Source organism: Elaeis guineensis, chromosome 8, assembly GCF_000442705.2.
Source record: "Elaeis guineensis isolate ETL-2024a chromosome 8, EG11, whole genome shotgun sequence".
Lineage (NCBI taxonomy): Eukaryota > Viridiplantae > Streptophyta > Magnoliopsida > Arecales > Arecaceae > Elaeis > Elaeis guineensis.
This window is the reverse complement of record NC_026000.2, coordinates 94,678,475-94,704,916: the sequence shown is the minus strand read 5'-3', so window position 1 is coordinate 94,704,916 and position 26,442 is coordinate 94,678,475. Positions and strand designations below refer to the sequence as shown.

The 26,442-nt window shown below is 45.0% G+C and overlaps 1 protein-coding gene and 1 long non-coding RNA gene across 2 annotated transcripts in view; both read left to right on the top strand.

The window, feature by feature from the left end:
* Positions 1 to 26,442, top strand: part of LOC140851123 (uncharacterized) — a 189,777-nt gene that overhangs the window by 40,172 nt on the left and 123,163 nt on the right. The window lies entirely within an intron of this gene.
* Positions 15,694 to 16,120, top strand: LOC140851100 (uncharacterized). The gene is made up of 2 exons (XM_073242588.1): positions 15,694 to 15,879; positions 15,968 to 16,120. The coding sequence occupies exons 1-2, from the start codon at positions 15,694 to 15,696 to the stop codon at positions 16,118 to 16,120; spliced, it is 339 nt and encodes a 112-aa protein (XP_073098689.1).

Below are 26,442 nucleotides of genomic sequence, written 5' to 3'. Positions count from 1 at the left end.
TTGATCATGTGATAAAAATTTAAAAAATTATCAGATTAAGAAAGGTTGCTTTTCACACCCTATTCTGGGCATGCATGCGCGTGACAGGGAGAAGGTGCTTGCACGTCTCTTCGATGAAGAGTCCTTCTCACATATGAACTCTTATCCAAATAATGTGTCATTTGGTGATGGCTTGTTAGCACCCCATCTAGTGCTATAAATAGAGGATAGCAGATGGGGTGATCATTCAATTCTTACATCCCCTATCCACTCCCTCTCTCCCTCTCTTACAACTCTAGATTTTAGGACAAGGCTTGTTCTTTTAAGACAAGCCTAATCCTAATAGCTGTAAGGGTTTAAGAGGTCTAGAAAAAGATGGTCAAGTCTAATGGATGGTTCAGAAAGGTTCAAATATAGGTATGGAGGAAGATCTGATCGATTGGTGGCTGGTTGAGTTCTAGGAGCTAGAACTCTTGAAGCAAGGTGAAGAAGGAGCACTGTCCTTGGTTCAATTTTTGTGTGGATCACCGTTGGAGAGTGGACACTTGGATATCTTATAAAAATTAAGATTAGCACTATAGGTATTCTTTTGATCTAAATTTATTTTATTATACTTTGATGATACAGTCAAGAGTTTCTGGGCATTAGGGTTTTCGGTGCATCGGGTGTTTTTAATAAAAACTTTAAACACCTAATCCTTCTGCTGCACTATCAAAATCCAATAGTGGTATCAGAGCCTACCTTGATCTATATAATCAAAGGTTAAATTATAATCTTGATTGTGATCAGGCATGGGATTTTAGTTTGGTTCAAGTCGGTTCAAGGGTTGAACCTGATTGAACATCCAAACCCTAATAGGTCTTAGGAATATGTTTTAAATATAAAATGTATGATGTATATATAAAATTTTTTTAGTAGCTTAGTACTCTAATTGAGGTTCATCACCAGACCGTCAGGTCATAAGAGTAAGTAGGGTTCAGAGACCCTCTCTTCCTATTCAATAGGGTACTCTTATGGCGTGTAGGGGTGCCACTGTGATGTCCCAAGAAGAAGAACTGTAAAAAGAATATTTTATATTCATGCATGTTATTAGAACTTCATGCATATATGATATGCTTAAAATGGTAGTTATAGTCATATTGTATAATTATATTTTTCATATCTTAGAGGTATGACTGGATGCTATATTTAGTTGTTATGATTTTTAAGATACAACTATATTTGTGCATCATTGTGATTGATTGATTTAAGATATGTTTGAGACCATTAAAGCCCTCATAAAAATTATATTAAGTCATAGTGTATGAACTAGTAGCTGACCTATTTTCTTGAATCGATTAATTAATTGGTGTCTAAGGAGTGTTTCAAGTATGGTGGTTATTTAATTGATTCCGTTACTGGCCTGGCCAATTTTATTGGTATCTAAAAAAAGCAACGGGGAGATCTCCACTAATCTTAACACTTTTCTGATCAATTGGATTAGTTCGAATCTTGAATGATGGTAGCTCAGTATTTTGAACACTGCATATGCCTTTCTTCATGCCTAGTCAATATCCTATCAAAAACCATAGTAGGTTTGTTGTGATATCCATAAGGCTTGCTATGAGGATTGATGTGGGTTTGTCTTGATGCATATTAGATGCTTTACGGTATATTTTGGATATGCTACTTTGTTGTGATATCTACGAGGGCAATATTTTTCAGATATGACTATATGAAAATGAAGGATCTGACTTAACCACAAAATATTATAATTTGTTATGATATCCATAAGGCTATGAGTGTTTTTAGAGACAAGGTTTATGTTGAGAGTGTTGGGAATAGTGTCCCAAAGTCAATCGTCAGTCTGTTGATGGTTGTGCTCATTTTTGTATATGTACATGAATTATGAATTAATAAAAATTATTTTGGTATTTTTTATCACAAAATATTTTATCTTCTAATGAACTCTTATGTTGTGGTGAAGTCCTTAGGACTATTTAGACTCGACAAAGGAAGATTTATTGTTTAGTCCTTAAATCTATTCGCGACCAAATGATATGTTGTTACCAAGGATGACAATATTTATGAAGCATAGGTCGTTGTGTGCCATATAGGTTGGTTGTCCTCTTAACCAATGAGTGTGGAGACACTGGTATGGCATACAGGTGAGATGTAAGGGTACATCTGCAATGAACGTGACCAACTCTGGAGCTATTTCTGCTGTCAAGATTTGCTCTGATGGAATATGGGTATAAATGTCCCTCCGACCTGAGACCGTCACGGTGACTTGCAAGCAACTCACTGCACTTAGGCACTGGACTACCTGAATTTCTAATTCAGTGACAGAAGGCTGCTGGGTGTAGTCAAGTACTTGACTTGTCGGTACGTGTGTCAAGATGGGATTGACCACTCCAATTCAGGAGCTGTGTACAGTTGTGTTTCAATTTAGCAAAATCTTGGCCAGGGTAGTCTTTGTGAGGAGTCACAGGACTGTTTGAGTTGAGCACGATTCGGATGATCCAATCAAGGTTGACAGTTTAACCCTGAGTCATCCTAAACACAGAGGTCAAAAGGATGAATTATACAGTAACCATATTCAAGTAGGTTCTGAGTGTTGCGATTATGACTATTTGATCTATCCGATCATCGGATATCACTGCTAGATGGTAACTTCGATTAGTACAGAAATTGGTTCCTGTGCTACCGGCTTAGGTTCGAACCTGCGGGGTCACACACATTAGAGTTCCTATCTGATCTGATGGCTGATGAAGAGTCCTAATGCTCGTAGACTATGAGTCCTACATGTCTGGGACTCTATGATCGAGAATCAAGATTCTCTGATCATGAGTCCCACACATTTTGTGTATCGGGGTCAAGAGTCCCACTGGTTTGGGACTCTTCGATCAGGGTTACATATCGATGAATTCTGATGCCCGATTACCCATCAGATTTAGACTCAATATTTATGAGAGGTTTACCTAGTGATTTGATCACTAATTAACTCAATTTGATTGAGTAATTATTTTTGGATCAAGTCTAATTGAATTGGATTCAGTTGGGTTTGACCCGATTAGGTTAAGAGTTGACCTAATCGTCGAGATGGTTTGGTCCCTGATTTGATCAGGAGTTGGGCTTAATCAATTCTTGATTTGATTAAGATTTTATTGAGCCTAATTAAACCTAATTTAGTTGGGTTTAAATTATTCTAATTGGGCCTAACTTATTTGGTTCAATTAGGTTGGTTTAAATAATGAAACCACCTTGACCCATTCTCCCTGTGCCACCTCACTTCCACTGCCCCCATTTGAATTCACGAGAAGGAAGTTCTCATGAATTTTTCTTCACACAAAGCCCTCCTCACACCCGACTTTAATGTGCCAAATGAGTGGATAAGAATAATTGGTTGGCCATTCAAATTCAAAACAAAGTTTGAATTTGAATGAGCAACCAATCTTAGCACCTTGACCTTATCCTCTTTTAGCGCCCCATTTATTACATGAGAAAATATTTCTCATGAAATCACTCATGCACAAATTATGCCACGCCCTCCTCTTCTCACGCCCTTAGTGAATAGGGATAAATTAGTTTCCATTTGAATTCAAAATTTGATTTGAATTCAAATGTGCAATTACTCATCTTTATCCTCTCACATGGATAAGACCTTGGTTGTTGTTTTAAAAGGAGGAGAAGAGTGGGGCGTGTGCAAGAAAAATTTTGGAGAAAAAATATGGGCGTGAGGAATCCTTGTGTGCAAGGTGAAGGTCTATATCCTTCCGAGAGAAAAAAAAAGAAAAGAAAGAAAAAGTGTGCGCAAGGTTTCAGTGAGTTCTTCAGGGTTTCAGCCTGGAGTTTGGGAAGTGAGAAGGTGAGCTACGAGTGTCGTGAGCCCACCAAATTTTAGGAAGATCTTCAACATCCTATCAAGCATATCTACTGATGATCCAGAGCATCCAAAAAATCGACAGATATCGATCGAAGGAGTTTGATCAGCATCGACCGTCGAAAGGGCTCTACAACGAGCTAGCACTCGTGAGGAGTCGATCAGACTGGAAGCTTCGTGTGGATGATCCACAGAGGCCAAACATGCTGTGTGGCTATATCACATCGATCAAACTCTCTCGATGATGATCAGATTGCGGCAATCTACTACCCGCACAAAGGTATTGTGTTCTGAACACATTACAGTAAAGTGTTTACTGTTCAAATTCGAATTTCAAATTTAAATGCATGCATGCTATATATCATATTTAGATCCTAGTGTAAGGTAAATTCTTATTAATTAATTAGATTAACTAAAAATTTTCACTGTAAAATAGTGATTTTGAAAAAGTTTTAAAATTATCATTTTACCCCTGCACAGAATTTCTCCACAAATGGTATCAGAACAGGTTCTTAGATATGATATATATATTTGCATGCGTAGATTAAGTTGTAATCTAAAGTTTAAATTTAAAATTTGAAATTTAAAATTTGAAATTTGAATTTTGAAAGTTGTTCGAAATTCAAAATTCAAAAATTTGAAATTCAAAATTTGAGATTTGAATTTTGAAATTTGAAATTCAAAATTTAAAATTCAAAAATTTGAAATTCAAAAATTTAAAATTTGAAATTTGGTTGAAATTTAAAATTTAAAATTTAAAATTTAAAATTTGAAATTTGAAATTTGAAATTTGAAATTTGTTTGAAATTTGAAATTCAAAATTTAAAATTTGAAATTTAAAATTTAAAATTTAAATTTTGAAATTGGTATATTTAGATATACTTGATCCAAGTAGCAAGTAATCGAATTGGGTTGGTTGCCATGACCGTCCGGTCATAGGAGAAAAATAGGATTTAAAGGCCCTCTCTTCCTATTCGATGGGGTCTCCTATGGCATTAGGGGTGTCGATGCAATTATATCCCATGCAGATGAAGTAGCGAAATGTATTTTCATGATTTATTTTGATTGAGTTATTTTTTGTTATGTAATTAGCAATAGGATTGCTATTTATGAAATGTGCTGATCTATTTGTGTAATGAGTCAACATATTTGGTGAACAAAAAATAAAACTTTTCAAATTTAAAAATTATTTTCGAAATACCAAACCCTGACCCATTAGCTCAAATACTTAATTAAAAGAATTAAGTATTGTCTAGTAGGTCTAGAATTATGAATTAAGACCTAAGACAATTGCATAAACTTGTGGGTCAATGGGTTAGATGGATTAGGTCCATAATTGGGTTAGACCTAAGGTTAGCTTAAAGAAATGGACTAAATTAGAGTAATTCATCAAATCTAATCAAAAGTTGAATTAGACTAGGTCAAGGATACTCTAGACTCAACTCCAATAGTTGTAGTTGAATGGGTCCATGTCTTTAACTAGACCAAGATGGACTTAATTCATGGCTACGTGGTGGAACCCTATTTACTAAGTTGATCAAATTAAAACTAATGAACCAGTTGGTGTCTAAGGTAAGTTTGGCAATTTGACCAGTGGTTTTTAAGCGGGAGCTACTCGCAGTGATTTGATCTCTGACGAGTTAATGGCTTATCCCCACCACTGATCTCACTTACCTAGCCAACCTGGTGAATTAGGTTTTGATTAGATCACTTGGTGATTAGGGCTCACCCATGTCATTAGGTAAATCAGTTTGACTAATTTAGGTGCTCCTAATGCCAGCTTTAAGTAAATCCTTTTTAATCTGACTTGGTGAAGTCAGTGGGAGGATTAAAATTGGCTGGATATTTTCTTCTCTTTGATTCTTTAATAAAATCCTCAAAAATTATTAGGTCCTAAAAATGATTAAGTTATATTGATAACTAAGTCATAGCCTCCCATTAAGTGAGTGATAATGAGTCCATTAGTTTAATAATCATTGGAGGCCCAAAGGCCTGGTGCTTATTGACTAATGAAATTATCATTCATAGTATGATAATTTGGTTTGAGTCTTTCTGATGGTGGTTAGGTTGGCCGACCAAAGTCGGGCTTGATCATTTATTGGTCCGATTCACTAAATCAAATCATGTTGATGGTTGGACCTAACCAGATTTTTTCAGTGGAGGCCAAAGCCTACTGATTAGGTTCTGGGGCAAAATTAATTACTAGAAGTTGTTTAGAGAAATAATTGGTTATGAACCTATCCATAGATGCACATGGGTTGACCAACCAAAGTTGGACTCATGTGTAGTCTGTGTGGATTCTAGTACCCACTAAGGAATTAAAGTAATTCCTCAAATTGGAGGTTGAGGCTACCAATTCGTAAAAATACTAGGAGAAACTTTAGACTAAAGTCCAAATTTTTAGTATTAATAATTTATGTACTAATATAGGTCTGATTTTCCTTTATACAGCTATGGCCACTACCCTGTCGCTCCGATCATTATTAGATAATGACAAGCTCATGGGACCTAATTTTGATAGCTGGTATCAAAATTAAAAATCATCCTTGAGCATGAGCGGATCCTTTATGTAGTAACGGATCCGACACCTGAGGAGCCAGCCCTGAATGCTAGAGGGACGGTCTGAGACACTTACCAGAAGTGGCTCAACGATCGCACCAACATCCGGTGCATAATGCTGGCGACAATGAATGATGAGTTCAGCCGTAGGTTCGAGAATGCCCAGCCATAGGAGATGCTTCAAATATTGAATGACTCTTTTGGCACGCCTGACGATGTTGAAAGGCACAAAACTAGTTGTGCCATTTTCAATGCTCGGATGAGGGATGGAGCCTCAGTCACTGATCATGTACTGTACATGATCGAAATGATTGAGCACCTAAGTAAACTGGGTTTTTCCCTGCACGAGTAGCTCGATAAGGATGCGATCTTTAATTCTCTGTCCAAGTCCTTCCTTCCCTTACTCATTTTCGAATGACAAAGCCTGCAGTGAACTACCACGGCTTGTTGGGGTTGCTGCAGAACTTTAAGGAGGATCACCAGCTCCATAAGGAGTCAGTGAATGTTGTGGGAGGATCTTCTTCTGGTCGTTGACCCTTTAAGAAAGGGAAAAAGAATAAGAAGAAGAATAAGAAGGTGTAGCTGCATGCTGGGACGTCTGCACAAGGTCAGACCAAGAAGCGCAAGCCCGACCAGAGCCAGACGGAGTGCTTCTTTTGCAAGAAGCAGGGGCACTGGAAGAGGAACTGTCCTCTATACATTGCCTCACTAGACCCAAATAGGCCAAAGAAGAAGCAAGGTACTTATATGATAATACCTTGCAACTTTTTTATTTGTGATACTACTGCCTGGGTATTGGATACCGGAAGCCCTTATCATATTTGCAATTCGATGCAAGGTCTGCAGGTCAGTAGGAGATTTGATGAAGGTGAGAGATTCTTGAACGTTGGAGATGGAAGCAAAGTTCTAGTTCTAGCATTAGGAATCATGAACCTTGTAATCAATTCTCGAAATATAATTTTGAGTGAATGTCACTATTGTCCAAGCTTTTTATTAAATATTATTTCTGTAGGCCTTTTGGCCATGAACGGTTATCAATTTTTAATAAAAAGAAATGTTTGCAATATCATTTTGAATGGTGTTATAATGTTTATTAGATAACTTTATAATAGAATTTACTTTCTATCACAACCTGTTAATGTGGATCAAACTCCGGTAAATACCCTAGAATAGATAATATGTCAGAAGTCTATCTTTGGCACTGTAGGCTAGGTCATATCAATAAGAACAGGATAAACAAGTTGGCTCAAGAAAAATTCTTGAAGTAGGTGATTGTGAATCATTTCTATTGGAGCATGATCCTGGCTCCTCCCATGGACCTTGGGTGCAGCGGAACCAGCAACAAACAAATTTGGAGACTTCTGGACTCAATCAAAGGCACTTGACGAAATCAGCCTGGTTGCTGTCTTCTTCGTCAGCCTTTCATTCTAGATGAAGACGCCTCTAAGATCACCTCTAAAAAATTCAAGATCTGGTACCCAACCAGATCAGGCCTGGACTGAGGTCTTCCAATTTATAGATCTTAAATCAGGGCATTCTAGATAGGAAAGAAGGTAGATGGAGACAAACCTTACAGATCTGTCCTGCTGCAGCATTTCCTGTAGATCTGTTGATGGAGATCTCACCCATGCCTCAAACGACCTCAGATCAACTCCAGATCTGAGAGGGACTTGTACCAACCTCTTCTCAAGAGATTCTAGGTCCTAGACCTGATGCTTGGGTGGTTGCAAGAGGGGGAGACAAGATCTGGTAGGCGGCACAAAGGGGGAGAGAGCTAGCGCCTCCTTGCTTCACCTGCTTTTTTGGGACCTGGTGGCAAGAAACCCTAGGGTTTCTTGCTCTTGGGGCATGGAGAATTGCTGGAGAGAGAGGAAGAAGAGAGAGAGAGACTTGGGAGAAAGAGTTGTGTATTACTTGGCTTGATCAAACCTATACAAGTACATGTATATATAAACGCAAGATCAAGTGACCCAAACCCAAAACTCCCTTGACCAACTCTATGGGAGATTAGGTTAACCCAATCCCATGAACACCCATGACTCATCCTAATCTCACCTATTCTAGGCCCAGACCTAGCCCATAAAGAGTTGGTCCCTTGAGGCCCACATAACCTAAACCTCAAGAATCCGAAAGGCCCACAGCCTTTCAACCTAGGGCCCAACTAGCCCTAGAGCCTCCATGAAGCCCTCATGAATGATGGACCTTGTCCTTAGCCTTGGTCCCCTGGGCCTTGGGCACACCACCTGGATCACAACAATCTCCACCTTGGTGTCCCAAGGCCTCAACCAGCTCCACTCTATCTATCAGCTACATCAGCTCAACACATCTCTGAAAGCTGTCCCATGGAAGTACCTTTATAAGTGCATCAGCTGGGTTCTCCTTGGTGTGTACCTTTACCAGCTCCACCTCGCCATCCTCCACAAGCTCCCTGATCCGATGATACTGAATATCGATGTGCTTTATCCTTGCATGATAGACTGAATTCTGTGCTAATAGAAGTGCACTCTGGCTATCACAATGCACTCTAATGGCCTCCTGAGTAAGGCCCATCTCCGTCAACAAATCTTTTAGCCAATTGCCTCCTTAGCTGCTTCTGTCAGCCCGATGTACTCCGCCTCTGTAGTGGATAGGGCCGTGATAGGCTACAGAATCGATCTCCAAGAAATAGGACCTCCATACAGGCTAAAGATGAAGCATGTCGTAGACCTCCGAGTATCCATATCTCCACCGAAGTCTACATCTACATAACCGCCAATCAGCCCCTGAGCCTCCTTGGACATGTCAGAGTATCCCACTGCACCTCCTCGCTATCCGTAGTAGATGCCAACTCCAACTGAACCCGCCAGGTATCTGAATATCCACTTCAGAGCTCTCCAATGCTCCCTACCAGGCTGCGCCATGAACCTGCTAACCTGACTCACTGCATGAGCGATGTCTGGCCTACAACAGACCATCGCATACATCAAGCTCCCAACTCCTGAAGCATAAGGAACCTTCTCCATCTCCTGAGCCTCAACCTCAGTCTGTGGCACCATGGTCTTCGAGAGGCTAAAGTGACCGGCAAGTGGCAGCTCCACCGGCTTTGCTCCCTTCATTCCGAACCTCTCTAAGACCTTCTGTATGTAGCCCCCCTGAGATAGATGCAGCACCCTCCGGGCTCGGTCTCTAAAAATCTCCATGCCTAGGATCTTCCTTGCAGGGCCCAAATCCTTCATCTCAAACTCCTGAGATAAGGATGCCTTCAGATCCTGCACAACCTTCCTACTCTTGCATGCTATAAGCATGTCATCCACATACAAGAGTAGGAACACCCTAGAACCATCCTCAAGAGACTGAACATAAACACAGGGATCAAACTCGCACCTGGAAAGTCCAATGCTGCGCACATAGGAGTTGAACCGCTTGTACCATTGCGTCGGCGACTGCTTTAGCCCGTACAGCGACTTCTGTAATAAACAAATCTTTTCCTCTGATCCTGGATCCCTGAAATCGGGTGGCTGCTCCATGTAAATCCTCTCCTCCAAATGCCCATGGAGGAATGCCTTCTTGACATCCATCTGCTCCAGCTCTAAATCCTGAGCTGCTACAATGCTCAGCAACACTCTGATGGAAGTATGTCTGACAACGGGAGAAAAGATCTCATTGAAGTCGATGCCTTCCTTCTGGGAGTATCCCTTGGCCACTAATCTTGTCTTGAATCTGATACCTCCCTACTCTGAAGGCCCTTCCTTGCGACTGTAGACCCATTTGCAGCCAATGGGCCTCTTCCCCTGTGGCAACTGCACCAATCGCCACGTCTGGTTCTCGTGGAGAGACTGCATCTCCTCGGACATCGCCTGGACCCACTGCTCTCTATCCTGGCTCTCAATAGCCTCCTGATACATATATGGGTCTCCATTCACTATCACCAGGGCATATGACAGTGTCTCCTCGAAGCCATATCGGTCTGGTTGCCTGATGGTCCTCTTGGGCTTGTGTAGGGCAACACCGATATCAGTCCTCGATCCAGCTTGCTCCTGCTGGACCTCTCCGCCTCGATCATCCATCCGAGTCCTCTCCACCTGTGGAGACACCTTAGGTAGGTTCTTCACCTGAATGTCACGTCCTCCCGTAGTACCTGCAAGAGGTAAAATTAAAGAGACAAGCTGTCCAGCAGCGCCCTACTGGACCTCCTCCTGCTCCTGTTGCTCCTCCATGCCTGCTCGCCTCCATAGGACTGACTCCTCATCAAAAGTCACATCCTGACTAATGATGACCTTCTTTTCCAAGCGATCCCATAGCTTGTATCCCTTAACTCCTCATGGATAGCCTAGAAACACCGTCTTACGTGATCTGGCGTCTAGCTTGCTCCGCTCACCAGCTCCAATGCGCACACAGGCCGTGCACCCAAATACCCGTAGATGGCCCAGCCCAACTGTCCTCCCAGACCACACCTTCTCTGGAAGCCTGCCATCCAACCTGGTGTGAGGTGACCAATTGACCAAGTAACCCGCTGCGTCAATTGTGTCAACCCAGAACTCCTTTGGAAGCCCTACCTGCAGCCTCATGCATTGTGCCTTTTCCAGAAGTATTCTGTTCATCTTCTCGGCCACCCTATTCTGCTGTGGAGTCCCCTTAACTAAGAAGTATCTCCTGATCTCACACTCCTCACAGTAGTCCTGGAACTCTCTGCTGGTGTACTCCCCGCCATTGTCTGACCTCAGACACTTCACGCTCCTCCCCTGCTCCTTCTCCACCTCAGCTCTCCAGATCTTGAACTTGGTGAAGACCTCTGACTTTTCTCTCATGAAGTAAATCTAGAGTTTTCTTGAGAAATCATCAATCAGGGTCATGAAGTATCTGGCCCCATTCCTAGCTGAAACTGGGGCTGGTCCCCACACATCCGTGTGTACTAACTCCAGAGGGGCTGCACTGCGGGTTGTACTGATGTTGAACTGAACTCTCCTCTACTTTCCCATCTGGCAAGGCTCACAGATCTCCCCTGTAGCACCATCCTCCAGATCAGAGATGAGTCCTCTCCTGCTCAACTCCCTCAGCCCCTTGTCACCCATGTGGCCTAGGCGGTAGTGCCACATCCTGTAAGCCCCCTGCTGGTCCTGTGCTGCAGCTGCTGCATCAGACTCTCCGATCACCACAGATCCCTCCATGTGATAGAGGTTGTTGTCCAACCTCCTGCCTTTCATCACTACCATAGCTTCATTGGAGATGTTCAGTACTCCGCTTCTAGCCCTACTGCTGAAGCTGTATCCACTGCGCTCCAAGTATCCTAGTGACACCAGATTCTTTTCCAGCTCCAGAATGTGTTTTACATTTGTCAATATCCTCATAATCCCATCAAACATCCTCACCCTGACTGTCCCTATCCCAGCCACCTTGCAAGGATGATTGTCTCCTAGAGTCACTGATCCCTCATCTGTCTTGGTGTATGTCGCAAACCAAGACCTGTGTGGTGTGTAGTGATGTGAGCACGCAGAGTCTAGTGTCCACTCCTCTGTGTAATGCCTGTGACCATCTGATACCACAAGTAGATCATCCTCCACCTGCTGCCCAGCAACTGCACTCACTGATTCTGAGCCACTTCTTTCTCCCTTCTTGCTCTTCCATAGTGGACATTCTCGCTTGAAGTGCCCAAACTCATTGCACTAGAAGAATTTCATCTCTTTCTTTCCCTTTCTGGACTTGGACCGCCCCCTGGACTTGCTTCTGCCTCTGCCTCTACCTGTCCTCTCCACTACTGCCAAACCCTCCTGGGGAGCCCAATCTCTGGTCAACTTTTTTCTTTGCTCATTAGACCTCAGCACTGAGACCATGTCCTCATATTCTAGAGTCTCCTTGCCGTAGAGCAGTGTAGTCACCAAAGAGTCATATGATCCTGGCAGTGAACACAAAAACAACAGGGACTTATCCTCCTCATCCAGCTTCACCCCAATATTCATCAACTCCGTGCACAACTGGTCGAACCTCTGAATGTGGCCAATCACATCAGATCCCTCTTGCATCCGAAGACTGTACAACCTCTTCTTCTGTATTAGCTTGTTGCACATATTCTTCCCCATATACATGGTGTGCAACTTCGATCAAAGGCCCTTCGGGGTCTTTTCTTCCAGCATTGAATACAATGCCGCATCCACCAAACATCCTCTGATCACCGAGCATGCTTTCTTCTCCAACGATGCCCACTATCTATCTGTCATTCCCTCAGGCTTCTCATCCAAAGCCTGATCCAGATCTGCTTGCACCAGAAGATCCTCCACCCGGATTTTCCACATGAAAAAATCTTTCTTGCCATCAAACTTCTCAAAATTGACCTTCATATTGCTGCCCATGACTGGATCCAAGCCAAACAAGCAATATAAAATCAAGAATTGTAGAATATACCTTGATGGTACCTTGTTGAAAATTTTCAGCACTTGGGATCTTCAAACTCTCATGCTTGGAACCGCTTCCTCACCACCGTGGCTCTGATACCAACTATTGGAGCATGATCCTGGCTCCTCCAATGGACCTTGGGTGTAGTAGAACTAGCAACGAATAAATCTGGAGACTTCTGGACTCGATCAAAGGCACTTGACGAAATCAGCCTGGTTGCTGTCTTCTTCGTCAGCCTTTCGTTCCAGATGAAGAATGCCTCTAAGCTCACCTTTAAAAAATCCAAGATCTAGTACCCAACTAGATCAGGCTTGGATCGAGGTCTTTCAATTTGTAGATCTTGAATCAGGATATTCTAGATAGGGAAGAAGGTAGATGAAGACAGACCTTGCATATCTATCCTGCTGCAGCCTTTCCTGTAGATCTGTTGATGGAGATCTCACCCGTGCCTCAAACGACCTCAGATCAACTCCAGATCTGAGAGGGACTTGTACCAACCTCTTCTCAAGAGATTTTAGGTCCTGGACCTGATACTTGGGTGACTGCAAGAGGGGGAGAGCAGATCTGGTAGGCGGCACAAAGGGGGAGAGAGCTAGCACCTCTTTGCTTCACCTACCTTTTTGGGACCTGGCGGCAAGAAACCCTAGGGTTTCTTGCTCCTGGGGTGTGTAGAATTGTTGGAGAGAGAGGGAGAAGAGAGAGAGATAATTGGGAGAAAGAGTTGTGTATTACTTGGCTTGATCAAACCTATACAAGTACATGTATATATAAACACAGGGTTAAGTGACCCAAACCCAAAACTCCCTTGACCAACTCTATGGGAGATTAGGTTAACCCAAGCCCATGTACACCCATGACTCGATCTAATCTCACCTATCCAGGGCCTAGACCTAGCCCATAAAGAGTTGGTCCCTTGAGGCCCACATAACCTAGACTTCAAGAACCCGAAAGGCCCACAGCCTTTCAACCTAGGACCCAACTAGCCCTAGAGCCTACATGAAGCCCTCATGAATGATGGACCTTGGCCTTAGTCTTGGTCCTCTGGGCCTTGGGCACACCACCTGGATCACAACATTTTCAACCTGTGAGTCCTGTCTTCTTGGTAAAATGACCAAGTCATCTTTTACTGAAAAAGGTGAGCGAGCCAGTGAACTCTTGGGTCTGGTACATTCTGATGTATGTGGACCCATGAGCTCAAGTGCAAGAGATGGATATTTCTACTTTATAACTTTATGTTGGTGCAAAAATCCATCGACGTCGGAGAAGCTGGAGTCGAGGGAGTCGCGGTCGCCGTCGGGACCTGCAAAGGAAGTCTAAACTAGAGTTGGGGGTGCTCCGGTAAGACCTTCCGACGCTCAAGTCAGTTCTCTGCCTCAACAAGAATGGAGTGCTCGAATGAAAATTTTTGTAGAGTTTTGAGATAGAGATTAGAGCTTAGAGAATAACGTATCTGGGATTCTCTTTTTATAGGCGGAGGATGCAATAGACTGATAGCGACATTTGTAACCGCCTGGTAGTGGGCCGTTCAAGGCCATAAGGAGTTTGTTGTGGAGAGTAGTGGCGTCAGGGGCAGTTCAGAGCCACGTGGAGCTTGTCGCGGGGAGTAGAGTAGTGTCTGTTATCGCGACTTGCCAGAGAGTGGTGGAGCCGCGTGGAATCTATCACAGGAAGTGGGGTAGAGTTGTGGCCATTACTATGGCCTGTCAGGGAGTCCAGGCCTGTCGATCGAAGCTCGGTTGAGGTGTCCGACAGAGAGAGGTAGCTTTCCATCTGAGAGGAGCTCGGATGTTGCTGGCGAGCCCTCCACTATTGGGTGCCTTAGGTGCTAGTATTGCAGGCGAGGATCATTTGCTGTAGGAGCTCGGTCAGAGGCTTTCCATAGACGAAGTTCGGTTTCATGCAGAATTCGACAGAAAGTCGACCGGCAGTGGATGTCGGATGGTGCTGGAGAGGTTCATCCGCTGGAGGGGTCCGACTGCTGGAGTCTGTGTGTCGTAGGAGTTCATCCGAAACCTGTCCGCTACAGAAGTTTGGTCGGAGTCCGGTCTCCATAGAAGTCTGGATGGAGATCATTTGTCGAGGAAGCTCGGTCGAAGCCTGTCTGCAATAGAAGTTCGGAAGGAGTTCGCTCACAATAGAAGCTTAGGTGGAGGCTTACAGTAGAAATCCGACGTGGACCGCTCGTAGTTGAAATTCTGAGCAGACCGCTTGTAGTGGTAGCTCGAAGCAGACCGGTTGTGGTAGAAGTTCGGTGTAGACCGCTTGTGGTGGGGGCCCGAAGTCTTACCCTTGCCAGAATTCGGATGAGGCCCACCTGCGATAGGAGCTTGGAGCTAAAGATTGGCTCCCGTAGGAGCTCGGACGAAGTCTACCTGCAGTCTGAGTTCGGGGAAGAAGTCCGGCTCCCATAGGAGCTCGGATGAAGTCTAGAAGGTGGTCAACCACCATAGAAACTTGGATGAAGTCCGTCCATCATGGAGAATCTGGTCGACACTGGTGGGGGTTTATCCGTCGGTAGGACTTGGGAACGTTGTGGAGGCTCGGCCGCCGGAGAGGTTCGAAAAGATATCACCGAAGGTCGGACGCCGGTAGAATCCTGGGAGGGTCACTCCTAACACGAACTTCGGCTGGGGGGTATTTTATACCCAACACTAGTCCCCCTACTTTCGAGTTTGAGTTTCAAATGAAGGAAGTATAGAAAAATTTTCACAGCCGAAGTTGCTCCTTTGAATCCTATGCACGATCGCCCTCAAATATTTTGGCATTTAATGCGCGCGTGCTGGGGTCTTTTCAAATCAGGGCGATCCGAAGAGACTTTTCAAAATTTTTGCTGGGGCGTTGGCCCAGGTATGATGCAGTAATGGCCTTGCCAGCTATCAACCACTTTTAGCCACCTGCTGTGGTGAGTGGGACATGTGGCGAACATGGGTCAGCCTGGAGAGATCCACGATCATTATAACGTCGGATCCCAGGGTCTATTTAAACCCGCCCTTCTCCCTCTGGGAGTTTCATTCTGCCTGAAAGTCCTGTTGGTGCCCGAAGTCGTCCAGAGGATCATTCGTGCCGATCCTGAACAGCGGGTTTGGGACTCTCTGAGGTCCTTTCTCGAGGTAAGCCGATTCACTTTCCTCCTTCCCCTCGTTCCTTCATTCAAATAACTTCTCAGCTTTCATTCTGACCTTCTGACCGCCCTTGCAGATCGGACACCAGCTCCTCACCAACATTGAGGCGATGAACAAGGCGAGGAGGGATGCTATCCAGATGGAGGAAGGTTGTCGGGCCGAGGCCACCCGCCTCAAGGAAAAGGGTACTGAGGTAGCCAACCTCCAAGAGGCACTTGAGAAAGAATAACAGGCCTCGGAGGAGATGGTGAGGAAGGCAGAGGCCGAGGTCGCAAATTTGACGGAGCAGATTTTGATTCTGATCTCGGAGGCCAGGGGCTAAGCGGTGGAGGAGTTCAAGGCTTCCGCTGAAATGAGGGACCTGAATGTCAAGTTCGGCCAAGATGCATTCATCAAAGGATTCGAGCTATACCAAGAGAAGATGGTCAAGAAATTTTTCGAGCTCGACTTTAACTTCTTGGATGAGGCATTTGAAGATGAAGCCATGCCCTCTCCTACTGTCGCTGCCACCGCAGCCCCCCTTCCAAGAACACGAGCTTCCCAACTCCTGCTTCGGAGGTCTTAGACCTCTGACTTTGTATTTTTCTTTCACTATGATTTTTCTTTTTCCTTTTGTCTTTAAGAGACATTCAATCAATAAAATTGAGCTCCTCCTTATGGGGAACTTCCCTTCTCTTTTCTTTTGCTTTTTGCAATGAGCCACGTCTTTACGCTTTTGTCTCCTGATGGTAGTGTCCTGCCGAAGTGCTTCCTTTGCCACAAGGAGTTCTGCTGAGGTCCACAATCCAACATCTGAGGAAGAAAGTCCGTCATTTAACAAAAAAATTGAGGGAGATGGAGGACGAACTTCACAGGCTGAGGGAGAGCCACTCAGAGGCCACTGCGGAGGCCACCTACTTTCGGAACCTCAACGTGAAAGGGATCATGGATTACAGCCGGAGGAAGATGAACTTCAAGAAGGAGCTCGAGGAACATAAGAAGTGTGCCAGCGATCAATCTTGGGCTCAGGCTTCCAAGATCAGCTCTCTTGGAGCGGAGCTGTCGGTTGCACGGGAGAAGATCGGCCAGCTGGAAGGAGGCTCGTCCTAGCTTTTGACTCGGGCCGACCATGATCGAGAATGGTCGAAGAAGTTCTCCGACATTCAGCAACAGCTCCAGGACACCGAGGTGGACTACAATGCATACCAGGCCGGCTGGTGCAAGTAGGTGGACGACTACAGGAGGAAGCTCAGGATGGCGACCGACGAGGTTGCCCACCTTCAAAGGCAATTATCTGAAGGAGTCCAGTTCGTCCCTGTTCGGGATCCTGACGAACTCCAATTCCTGAGAGGAACCATAGAAGAGCTATCCGTCACCCTTGGGGAGGGAAGGATCGAGCTGCAGCAGTTGAAGATCCAGCTGGTATATGAGCAGCAGGCGGTCAAGGACGCAGAGGCAGAGTCTGAGGTCCTGAGAAAAAGGCTCCGAGAGGCGGAGAATGAAAGCCAACGATTTCATCGGAGGTATCTGAAGATGCTAATAAGGGAGAAAGAATTAGAAGAAAAGTCGAAAGCTTAAGGCACTCCCTGATGAGGGTCGAAGCCGAAAGTTCGAAGTCGGAAGAAGTCGGGCCCCCTTAGGGCTCTTTTTGCCTTCTGTCCTTCTATGTGTCCTCTTTTTCTGTTCTTGTCATTTTTTTTTTTTTGAGCCTTCTGGGCTCTATAACGTATACCTTGTTAATGAAATGAAAAGGATATTTTTTGTTACCTTGTCCGTGCGTTGTGTTGAATTGTCATCCGCCAGACTTCTTTCATTCTTTGTCTCATTCGATGTCAATGTTGTCTGAAGGTTCCTGGCCGTCGCCACATTGGCTTGCTTTTCTTGTCATCTTTCTTTTTCGGCCTTAAGGGCTTTGTAATGCATACTTAGCTAATGAAGTGAAAAAAAAATTTTTCATTACCTCTTCTACTCATGTGTTGAGTTGTCGTTTGCCGAACTTCTTTCGATTTTTGTCTTGCTCGATATCGATGTCATTCGAAGGTACCCAATCGTCGTCGTATTGACCTGTCCTTTTTGTTTATGGCCGTAGATTTATCTGGGGCCACTCGAGTTTGATACTTCCTTTCAAAGTTCGAGCTCGGGGGTCTGAACTTCTCGTCGTCTTAAGGAAGCCGTCTTATCCTTGGCCTGTGTTGAGAGCCCTCTTGGAGATTAGGAATTTTTGATAAGAATCTCCATCCTCGCTGAGACGAAGTCCCCTGTATCTTTTATGTAACATATTTTTTATTTGTCGCTAGTGTAGTTCATCGCTTTCTTTTCTAACTTTCCTCCTTTTTTCTTTTTTTTTTCTCGAGTGAGGGTTTTCCCTCTGCTCTTAGCGGGGTCACGGGAGCGCGGAGGGGCCATCAAGAAGGTTTTCTTTTTCTTATCTGGTCTTGAATGATCGGATCTTAGTTGGCGTCAGGATGAGGTCCTCCTCCTATTCCTGATGTAGTCAATTTCAACTAAGGTTAGGATGAGGTTCTCCTCCTATTCCTAACAGGGCTGTGGGGGCACATATGGGCGTTGCAGGGCCTCTCCCCCATCCGGTCTAAGGAGAATCGGGCCTTCAACTTTGCTCATGTTAGGGCGAGGTTCTCCTCCTATCCCTAACAGGGCTGTGGGGGCACATATGGGCGTTGCAGGGCCTCTCCCCCCATCCGATCTAAGGAGAATCGGGCCTTCGACTTTGCTCATGTTAGGGCAAGATTCTCCTCCTGTCCCTAACAGGGCTGTGGGGGTACATATGGGCGTTGCAGGGCCTCTCCCCCCATCCGATCTAAGGAGAACTGGGCCTTCGACTTTGCTCATGTTAGGGCGAGGTTCTCCTCCTGTCCCTAACAGGGCTGTGGGGGCACATAAGGGCATTGTAGGGCCTCTCCCCCCATCCGGTCTAAAAGTAATCGGGCCTTCGACTTTGCTCATGTTAGGGTGAGGTTCTCCTCCTGTCCCTAACAGGGCTGTGGGGGCATATAAGGGCGTTATATGGGCCTCTCCCCCAGTCCGATCTTAAAATAATCGACTTTAACTTTGCCCATGTTAGGATAAGGTTCTCCTCCTGTTCCTAACATGGCTTTGTTTTCGTTGTCTGAAGGGGTTATCCCCTGTCGTTACGAGTCCATGCCAAAAGGGAAAGATATGCAAATCTGAAAGGAATCTTGATTTAAAGCAAAGTCGTTAGTAATACATTTACAGATTTTTCAAATCCCATGGTCGTAGAAGATTTGCTCCCCGTCGAGGTCCTCCAGAGATGGAGTTGATGATCCCAATTGGAGGCCGATCTCCAGGCTGCTCTTCCTCCTCAGCGGCTCAGGTTATGGCAGGGCCCTTGGCCGATCCTCTCTATCCTCAGGCCGACGTCGAATGAATCTGTCGAGCTGACCTCGTCTGATGAGCTCCTTGATTTCATCTCAGAGTTGAATGCATTCCTCTGTGTCATGGCCGTGGTCACGATGGTAGAGGTAGAACTTGTTAGGATTGTGCTTCCTGGGGTGTGTGCCCATCCTTTCTGGTCTTGGGAGCTGCTCCCTGACCTCCATCAACATCTGGGTTTTCGATGCGTTGAGGGGGGCATAGCTGCAGAATCTTCCTGGGGGAGAGCCCCAACAAACCCTGCGGTCCGGGTTTCTCTGCCTGCATGCTCGAGGAGGAGTCTAGGTGTGCTTATGCCTGGGAGGAGTCCGAGAACGTGGTCGAGCTTCACTCGGCCCTCTTTCAACTGCGGGCTTGCTGGAGTCGCCTGCCTGCCGCTCTCTCGCGATCTCCTCATCCTTCATCTTGAAGGCTTCTTCTGCTCGGATGTATCCTTCGGCCCAAGCCAGTAAATTGGCAAAATCCCTGGGGTACTTCTTTTCCAGGGAGAATAGAAGGTCGTTCTTTTGAAGGCCGCCTTTCAGAGTGGCCATCGCGACCGATTGGTCCAAATTTCGGACCTCTAACGCGGTGACGTTGAAACGATTGACGTAAGCTCGGATGGACCCCCCTCCCTCTGCTTGATGTTGATGTGGGACTTCGAACCCCTCCGGGGATGCTGGCTGCTAACAAAATGAGCCATAAACTGGTGGCTCATCTGATCAAAGGAAAAGATGGTACCTGACTTCAGCACTGAGTACCAGTTTCTCGCTGCTCCCTTCAAGGTGGATGGGAAAGCTCGGCACAGGATGGCGTCTGGCGTGCCATGGAGTAGCATCATTGTCCGGAAGGCCTCCAGGTGGTCAACTAGGTCCGAAGTTCCGTCATAGCTTTCAAATTGAGAGAGCTTAAAGTTTGGCAGGATCGGTTCCTGCATGATCATTTGAGAGAAGGGAGGATCTGTACAAATATCCTCACCATAAGCGAGGGGAGCATGGTGGAGTTCTTCGATCCACTGGTTCATCTCCTGGAGCCTTCGATCCAGGAAATCCTCTCGACTATGGGTCTCAAGGGTCTTCTAGCAGAATGGAAGTAGAGATCTTCCAGGAATAGAATCGTGATCTGACTGAGGGCTCTCCACCCTCGGATTCATCTTTTCGGGAAAGGCGGGGCGACTGGCCCAAGTGGCCCGTCCTACCGTTGGATTTTGGAGTTTCGGTGACGTTCTCTCCAGTCGCACTGATGCCTGCGGCTGTTGCTGCTGCTGCATGGCCTGCACCGCTTCAGTGAGGCCTCTGACCTGCTGAACCAGTAGGTCGAATTGCCCGTGCCAACCATCATTGCCAGAGGAGGAGGAGCCTGGGAAATTGGAGGTGAGACCGGAGCCTGAGATCTGGCCACGGAGGCCGTGGATCGTCGGGTGGATGCTTTGCAGGGAGGCATTGGGCGAAGATCCAATAGAAAAAGGAGAAGAGGATGTTGGAGAAGATGACCAGAGGCGGTCCATTGAGTGCTTCTTTAAGAACAAGGGTACTGCGAAGACAGCGGCCCTTCCTCTAGCGCCAATCCTGTTGGATCCATCGACGTCGGAGAAGCTGGAGTCGCGGTCGCTGTCGGAACCTGCAAAGGAAGTCTAAACCAGAGTTGGGGTTGCTCCGGCAAGACCCTCCGATGCTCAAGTCAGTTCTCTGCCTCAACAAGAATGGAGTGCTCGAACAAAAATTTTTGCAGATTTTGAGATAGAGATTAGAGCTTAGAGAATAACATATCTGGGGTCCCCTTTTATAGGCGGAGGATGCAACAGACTGATAGCGACGTTTGTAACTGCCTGGTAGTGGGCCGTTCAAGGCCATAAGGAGTTTGTTGCGGAGAGTAGTGGCGTCAGGGGCTGTTCAGAGCCACGTGGAGCTTGTCGTGGGGAGTGGAGTAGTGTCTGTTGTCGCGACTTGTCAGAGAGTGGTGGAGCCACACGGAATCCGTCACAGAAGTTGGGCAGAGTCGCGGCCATTACTGTGGCCTGTCAGGGAGTCCAGGCCTGTCGATCGAAGCTCGGTTGAGGTGTCCGACAGTGAGAGGTAGCTCTCCATCTGAGAGGAGCTCGGATGTTGCTGGCGAGCCCTCCACCGTTGGGTGCCTTGGGCGCTAGTACTACAGGCGAGGGTCATTTGCTGTAGGAGCTCGATCAGAGGCTTTCCATAGATGAAGTTCGGTTTCACGCAGAATTCGACAGAAGGTCGATCGACAGTGGATGTCGGATGGCGTTGGAGAGGTTTATCTGCTGGAGGGGTCCGGCTGCTGGAGTCCGTGTGTCATAGGAGTTCGTTTGGAACCTGTCCACTACAGAAGTTCGATCGGAGTCTGGTCTCCATAGAAGTCCGGATGGGGATCATTTGTCGAGGAAGCTCGATCGAAGCCTGCCTGCAATAGAAGTTTGGAAGGAGTTTGCTCACAAAAGAAGCTCAGGTGGAGGCTTACAGTAGAAATCCGACATGGACTGCTCATAGTAGAAATTCAGAGCAGACCGCTTGTAGTGGTAGCTCGGAGCAGACCGCTTGTGGTAGATGTTCGGAGTAGACCGCTTGAGGTGGGGGCTCGGAGTCCGGCCCTTCCCAGAATTCGGATGAGGCCCACCTACGATAGGAGCTTGGGGCTGAAGTTCGGCTCCCGTAGGAGCTCGGACGAAGTCTACCTGCAGTCTGAGTTCGGAAAAGAAGTCCGGCTCCCGTAGGAGCTCGGACAAAGTCTAGAAGATGGTCGACCACCATAGAAACTTGGATGGAGTCCATCCATCGTAGAGAATCTGGTCGACATTGGTGGGTGTTTATCCGTCGGCAAGACAGGAATGTTGCAGAGGCTCGGCCGTCGGAGAGGTTCGGAAAGATGTCGCCGAAGGTCGGACGTCGGTAGAATCTCGGGAGGGTCACTCCTGACACGAACTTCGGCTGGGGGTATTTTATACCCAACACTTCACAAACGACCTATCGAGGTATGGGTATGTCTATTTAATGAAGCATAAGTCAGAGTTGTTTGAAATGTTCAAACTATTCTAAAATGAGGTAGAAAAACAAACTGAAAAGTGTATTAAAACTCTTCGATCTGATCGAGGAGGTGAATACCTTTTCAATAAATTTCTGACATATCTTGGGAAGAATGGGATTCTCTCTCAATGGACTCCTCCTGGAATACCACAGCATAATGGTGTATCTGAAAGGAGGAATCGGACCTTGTTGGACATGGTTCGATCCATGATGGGGTTTGCTAGTCTGTCGATCTTCTTCTGGGGATATGCGCTCAAATCGGTTTGTTACCTTCTAAATAGAGTTCGAGTAAGTCTGTAACCAAAACACCATATGAGATATGAATAGGACATAAGCCAGTACTCTCGCACCTTAGGATTTGGGGGTGTCCGACTTATGTTAAGCATTTAATTACGGACAAGCTAGGACCTAGGTCTGACAAGTGTAATTTTATAGGATACCCAAAAGAGATCAAAGGGTATTATTTTTACCTGGCTGATGAGCAAAAGGTGTTTGTCAGCCTTAAGACAATCTTTTTGGAAAAGATTTCCTTGGTGAAGGGATTGTTGCTCTAAGGTCGAACTTGACGAAGATCGACAGGTGGAAAAACCGACACAAGTTGCTGAACCTAAATTGGATTTGATTAGATCAGATCCAGAGCCCATTGTTCATGCACCCATAAGGCGATCTGGTAGAGTACCACGTCAACCGGACAGATACTGTAGTTTCTTAATCCGAGATGATGATCCTATCGAACTTGATGAAAATGATGAGGATCCGATCACCTACATGGATGCAATGCAAGGATCCGACTTTGAGAAATGGCTAGAGGCCATGAAATCCAAAATAGAGTCCATGAAGGTCAACAATATGTGGACATTGGTTGACCCACCCGAAGGAGTAAAACCCATAGGGTGTAAGTGGGTCTTCAAGAGGAAGAGGGGCGCAGACGGAAAGGTGGAAACCTATAAAGCCCATCTGGTTGCCAAGGGATATCGTCTACGTTATGGTATAGACTATGACGAGATATTTTCTCCTATGGCAATACTCAAATCCATTCGGATTATACTTGCGATAGCTGCCCATCTGGACTATGAAATCTGGCAGATGGATGTGAAGACAGCTTTCCTAAATAGAGAACTGGATGAAAAGGTGTATATGATACAACCTGAAGGATTCACATCCACTGATGAGTCTAAGGTGTGCAGACTACAGAGGTCCATTTATGGACTTAAGCAGGCATCCCGAAGTTGGAACATACATTTTGATAGGATGATCAAGACATATGACCTTGTTAAGAATGGAGAAGCGCCCTGCATTTATAAGTGGGCTAATGGTCCAGTAGTGGTATTTCTTGTATTGTATGTGGATGATATTCTCTTAATCGGGAATGATGTCCCTGCATTACAGGGAATAAAGATTTGACTGTCGTCACAGTTCTCCATGAAGAATTTGGGAGAAGCTTCCTACATCCTAGGGATGAGGATCTATAGGGATAGATCTAAAAGGTTGCTTGGTTTATCCCAGTCTACGTACATAGATACTATGCTGAAGAGGTTCAGCATGGATAATTCAAAAAAGACTATCTACCGATAGGCCATGAATTTCTCTCTCGAAGAGGGATTGTCCGACAACATCTCAAAAGAAAGAGCATATGGGTAGGATTCCATATGCTTCGACAGTGGGATCTATCATGTACGCCATGACATGTACACGATCAGATGTGGCATACTCACTAGGATAGTGAGTAGATACCAATCTGATCCAGGGGAGAATCACTAGAAGGTTGTTAAAACCATCCTGAAGTATTTAAGAAATACTAAAGATCAGTGGCTTGTTTATGGTGAATCGAACTTGAGACTTATAGGGTTTACAGACTCTAGTTTCCAGTCTGATCATGATGACAGCAAAAGTGTGTCAGGATTTATTTTTACCCTTAATGGTGGGGCTATCTACTAGAAGAGTTCCAAGCAACACACAGTGGCTGATTCAGTTTGCGAGGTGGAGTATGTCGCTGCATCAGATGCTGCCAAAGAAGCGGTGTGGCTGAGGAAATTCATCACCGAGCTCGGAGTAGCACCTCTCTTGTTGGTCCAGTTCTACTCTACTGTGACAGCTCTGGAGCCATTGCTCAGGCGAAGGAACCCAAGGCATACCAGTGGATGAAGCATATTCTGCACCGCTACCATCTCATCCAAAAATTATGGATCAAGGTGACGTCGACCTTCAGAAAATCGACAGAAAGGAGAACCTGGCCGACCCATTCACTAAAGCCATTATGGTGAAGGAGTTCGACAACTACAAGTCGAAGATGGATATTAGATACTGCACCAATTGGCTTTAGGCCAAGTGGGAGATTGTTGGGAATAGTGTCCCAAAGCCAATCGTCAGCCTGTTGACGGTTGTGCTCATTTTTGTATATGTACATGAATTATGAATTAATAAAAATTATTTTGGTATTTTTCATCACAAAATATTTCATCTTCTAATGAACTCCTATGTTGTGGTGAAGTCCTTAGAACTATTTAGACTCGACAAAGGAGGATTTGTTGTTTAGTCTTAAATCTATTCGCGACCAAATGATATGTTGTTACCAAAGACGATAACGTTTATCAAGCATAGGTCGTTGTGTGCCATATAGGTTGGTTGTCCTCTTAACCAATGAGTGTGGAGACACTAGTATGGCATACAGGTGAGATGTAAGGGTACATCTGCACTAAACATGACCGACTCTAGAGCTATTTCTGCTATCAAGATTTGCTCCAATGGAATATGGGTATAAATGTCCCTCCGACCTGAGACCGCTATGGTGACTTGCAAGCAAGTCACTGCACTTAGGCATTGGACTACCTGAATTTCTAATTCAGTTACGGAAGGCTGCTGGGTGTAGTCAAGTACTTGACTTGTCGGTGCATGTGTCAAAATGGGATTGACCACTCTAGTTCAGGAGCTATATACAGTCATGTTTCAATTTAGCAAAACCTTGGCCAGGGTTGTCTTTGTGAGGAGTCACAGGACTGTTTGAGTTGAGCATGATTCAGATGATCTAATCAGGGTTGACAGTTTAACCTTGACTCGTCCTAAACACAGGGGTCAAAATGATGAATTATAAGTAACCATATTCACGTAGGTTTTGAGTATTGTGATTGCGACTATTCGACCTATCCGATATCGGGTACCATTGCTAGATGATAACTTCGATTAGTACAGGAATTGATTCTTGTGCTACCAGCTTAGGTTCGAACCTGCGTGGTCACATATATTAGAGGTTCCTATCTGATCTGATGGCTGATGAAGAGTCCTAATGCTCGTGGACTATGAGTCCTACATGTCTGAAACTCTATGATTGAGAATCAGGATTCTCTGATCATGAGTCCCACACATTTTGGGTACCGGGGTCAAAAGTCCCACTGGTTTGAGACTCTTCGATCAGGGTTACATATCGATGAATTCTGATGCCCGATTACCCATCAGATTTGGACTCAATATTTATGAGAGGTTTAATTAGTAATTTGATCACTAATTAACTCAATTTTATTTAGTAATTATTTTTGGATCAAGTCCAATTGAATTGGATTCAGTTGGGTTTGACCCGATTAGGTTAAGAGTTGACCTAATCGTCGAGATGGTTTGGTCCCTGATTTGATCAGGGGTTGGGCTTAATCAATTTTTGATTTGATTAAGATTTTATTGAGCCTAATTAAGCCTAATTTAGTTGGGTTTAAATTAGTCTAATTGGGCCTAACTTATTTAGTTCAATTAGGTTGGTTTAAATAATGAAACCACCTTGACCCATTCTCCCTGCACCACCTCACGTCCACTGTGCCCATTTGAATTCACGAGAAGGAAGTTCTCATGAATTTTTCCTCACACAAAGCCCTCCTCATGCCCTACTTTAATACACCAAATGAGTGGATAAGGATGATTGGTTGGCCATTCAAATTCAAAACAATGTTTGAATTTGAATGAGCAACCAATCTTAGTGCCTTGACCTTATCCTCTTTTAGCGCCCCATTTATTACATGAAAAATATTTCTCATGAAATCACTCACACACAAATTATGCCACAGCCTTCTCTTCTCACGGCTTAGTGGATAGGGATAAATTAGTTTTCATTTGAATTCAAAATTTGATTTGAATTTAAATGTGCAATTACTCATCTTTA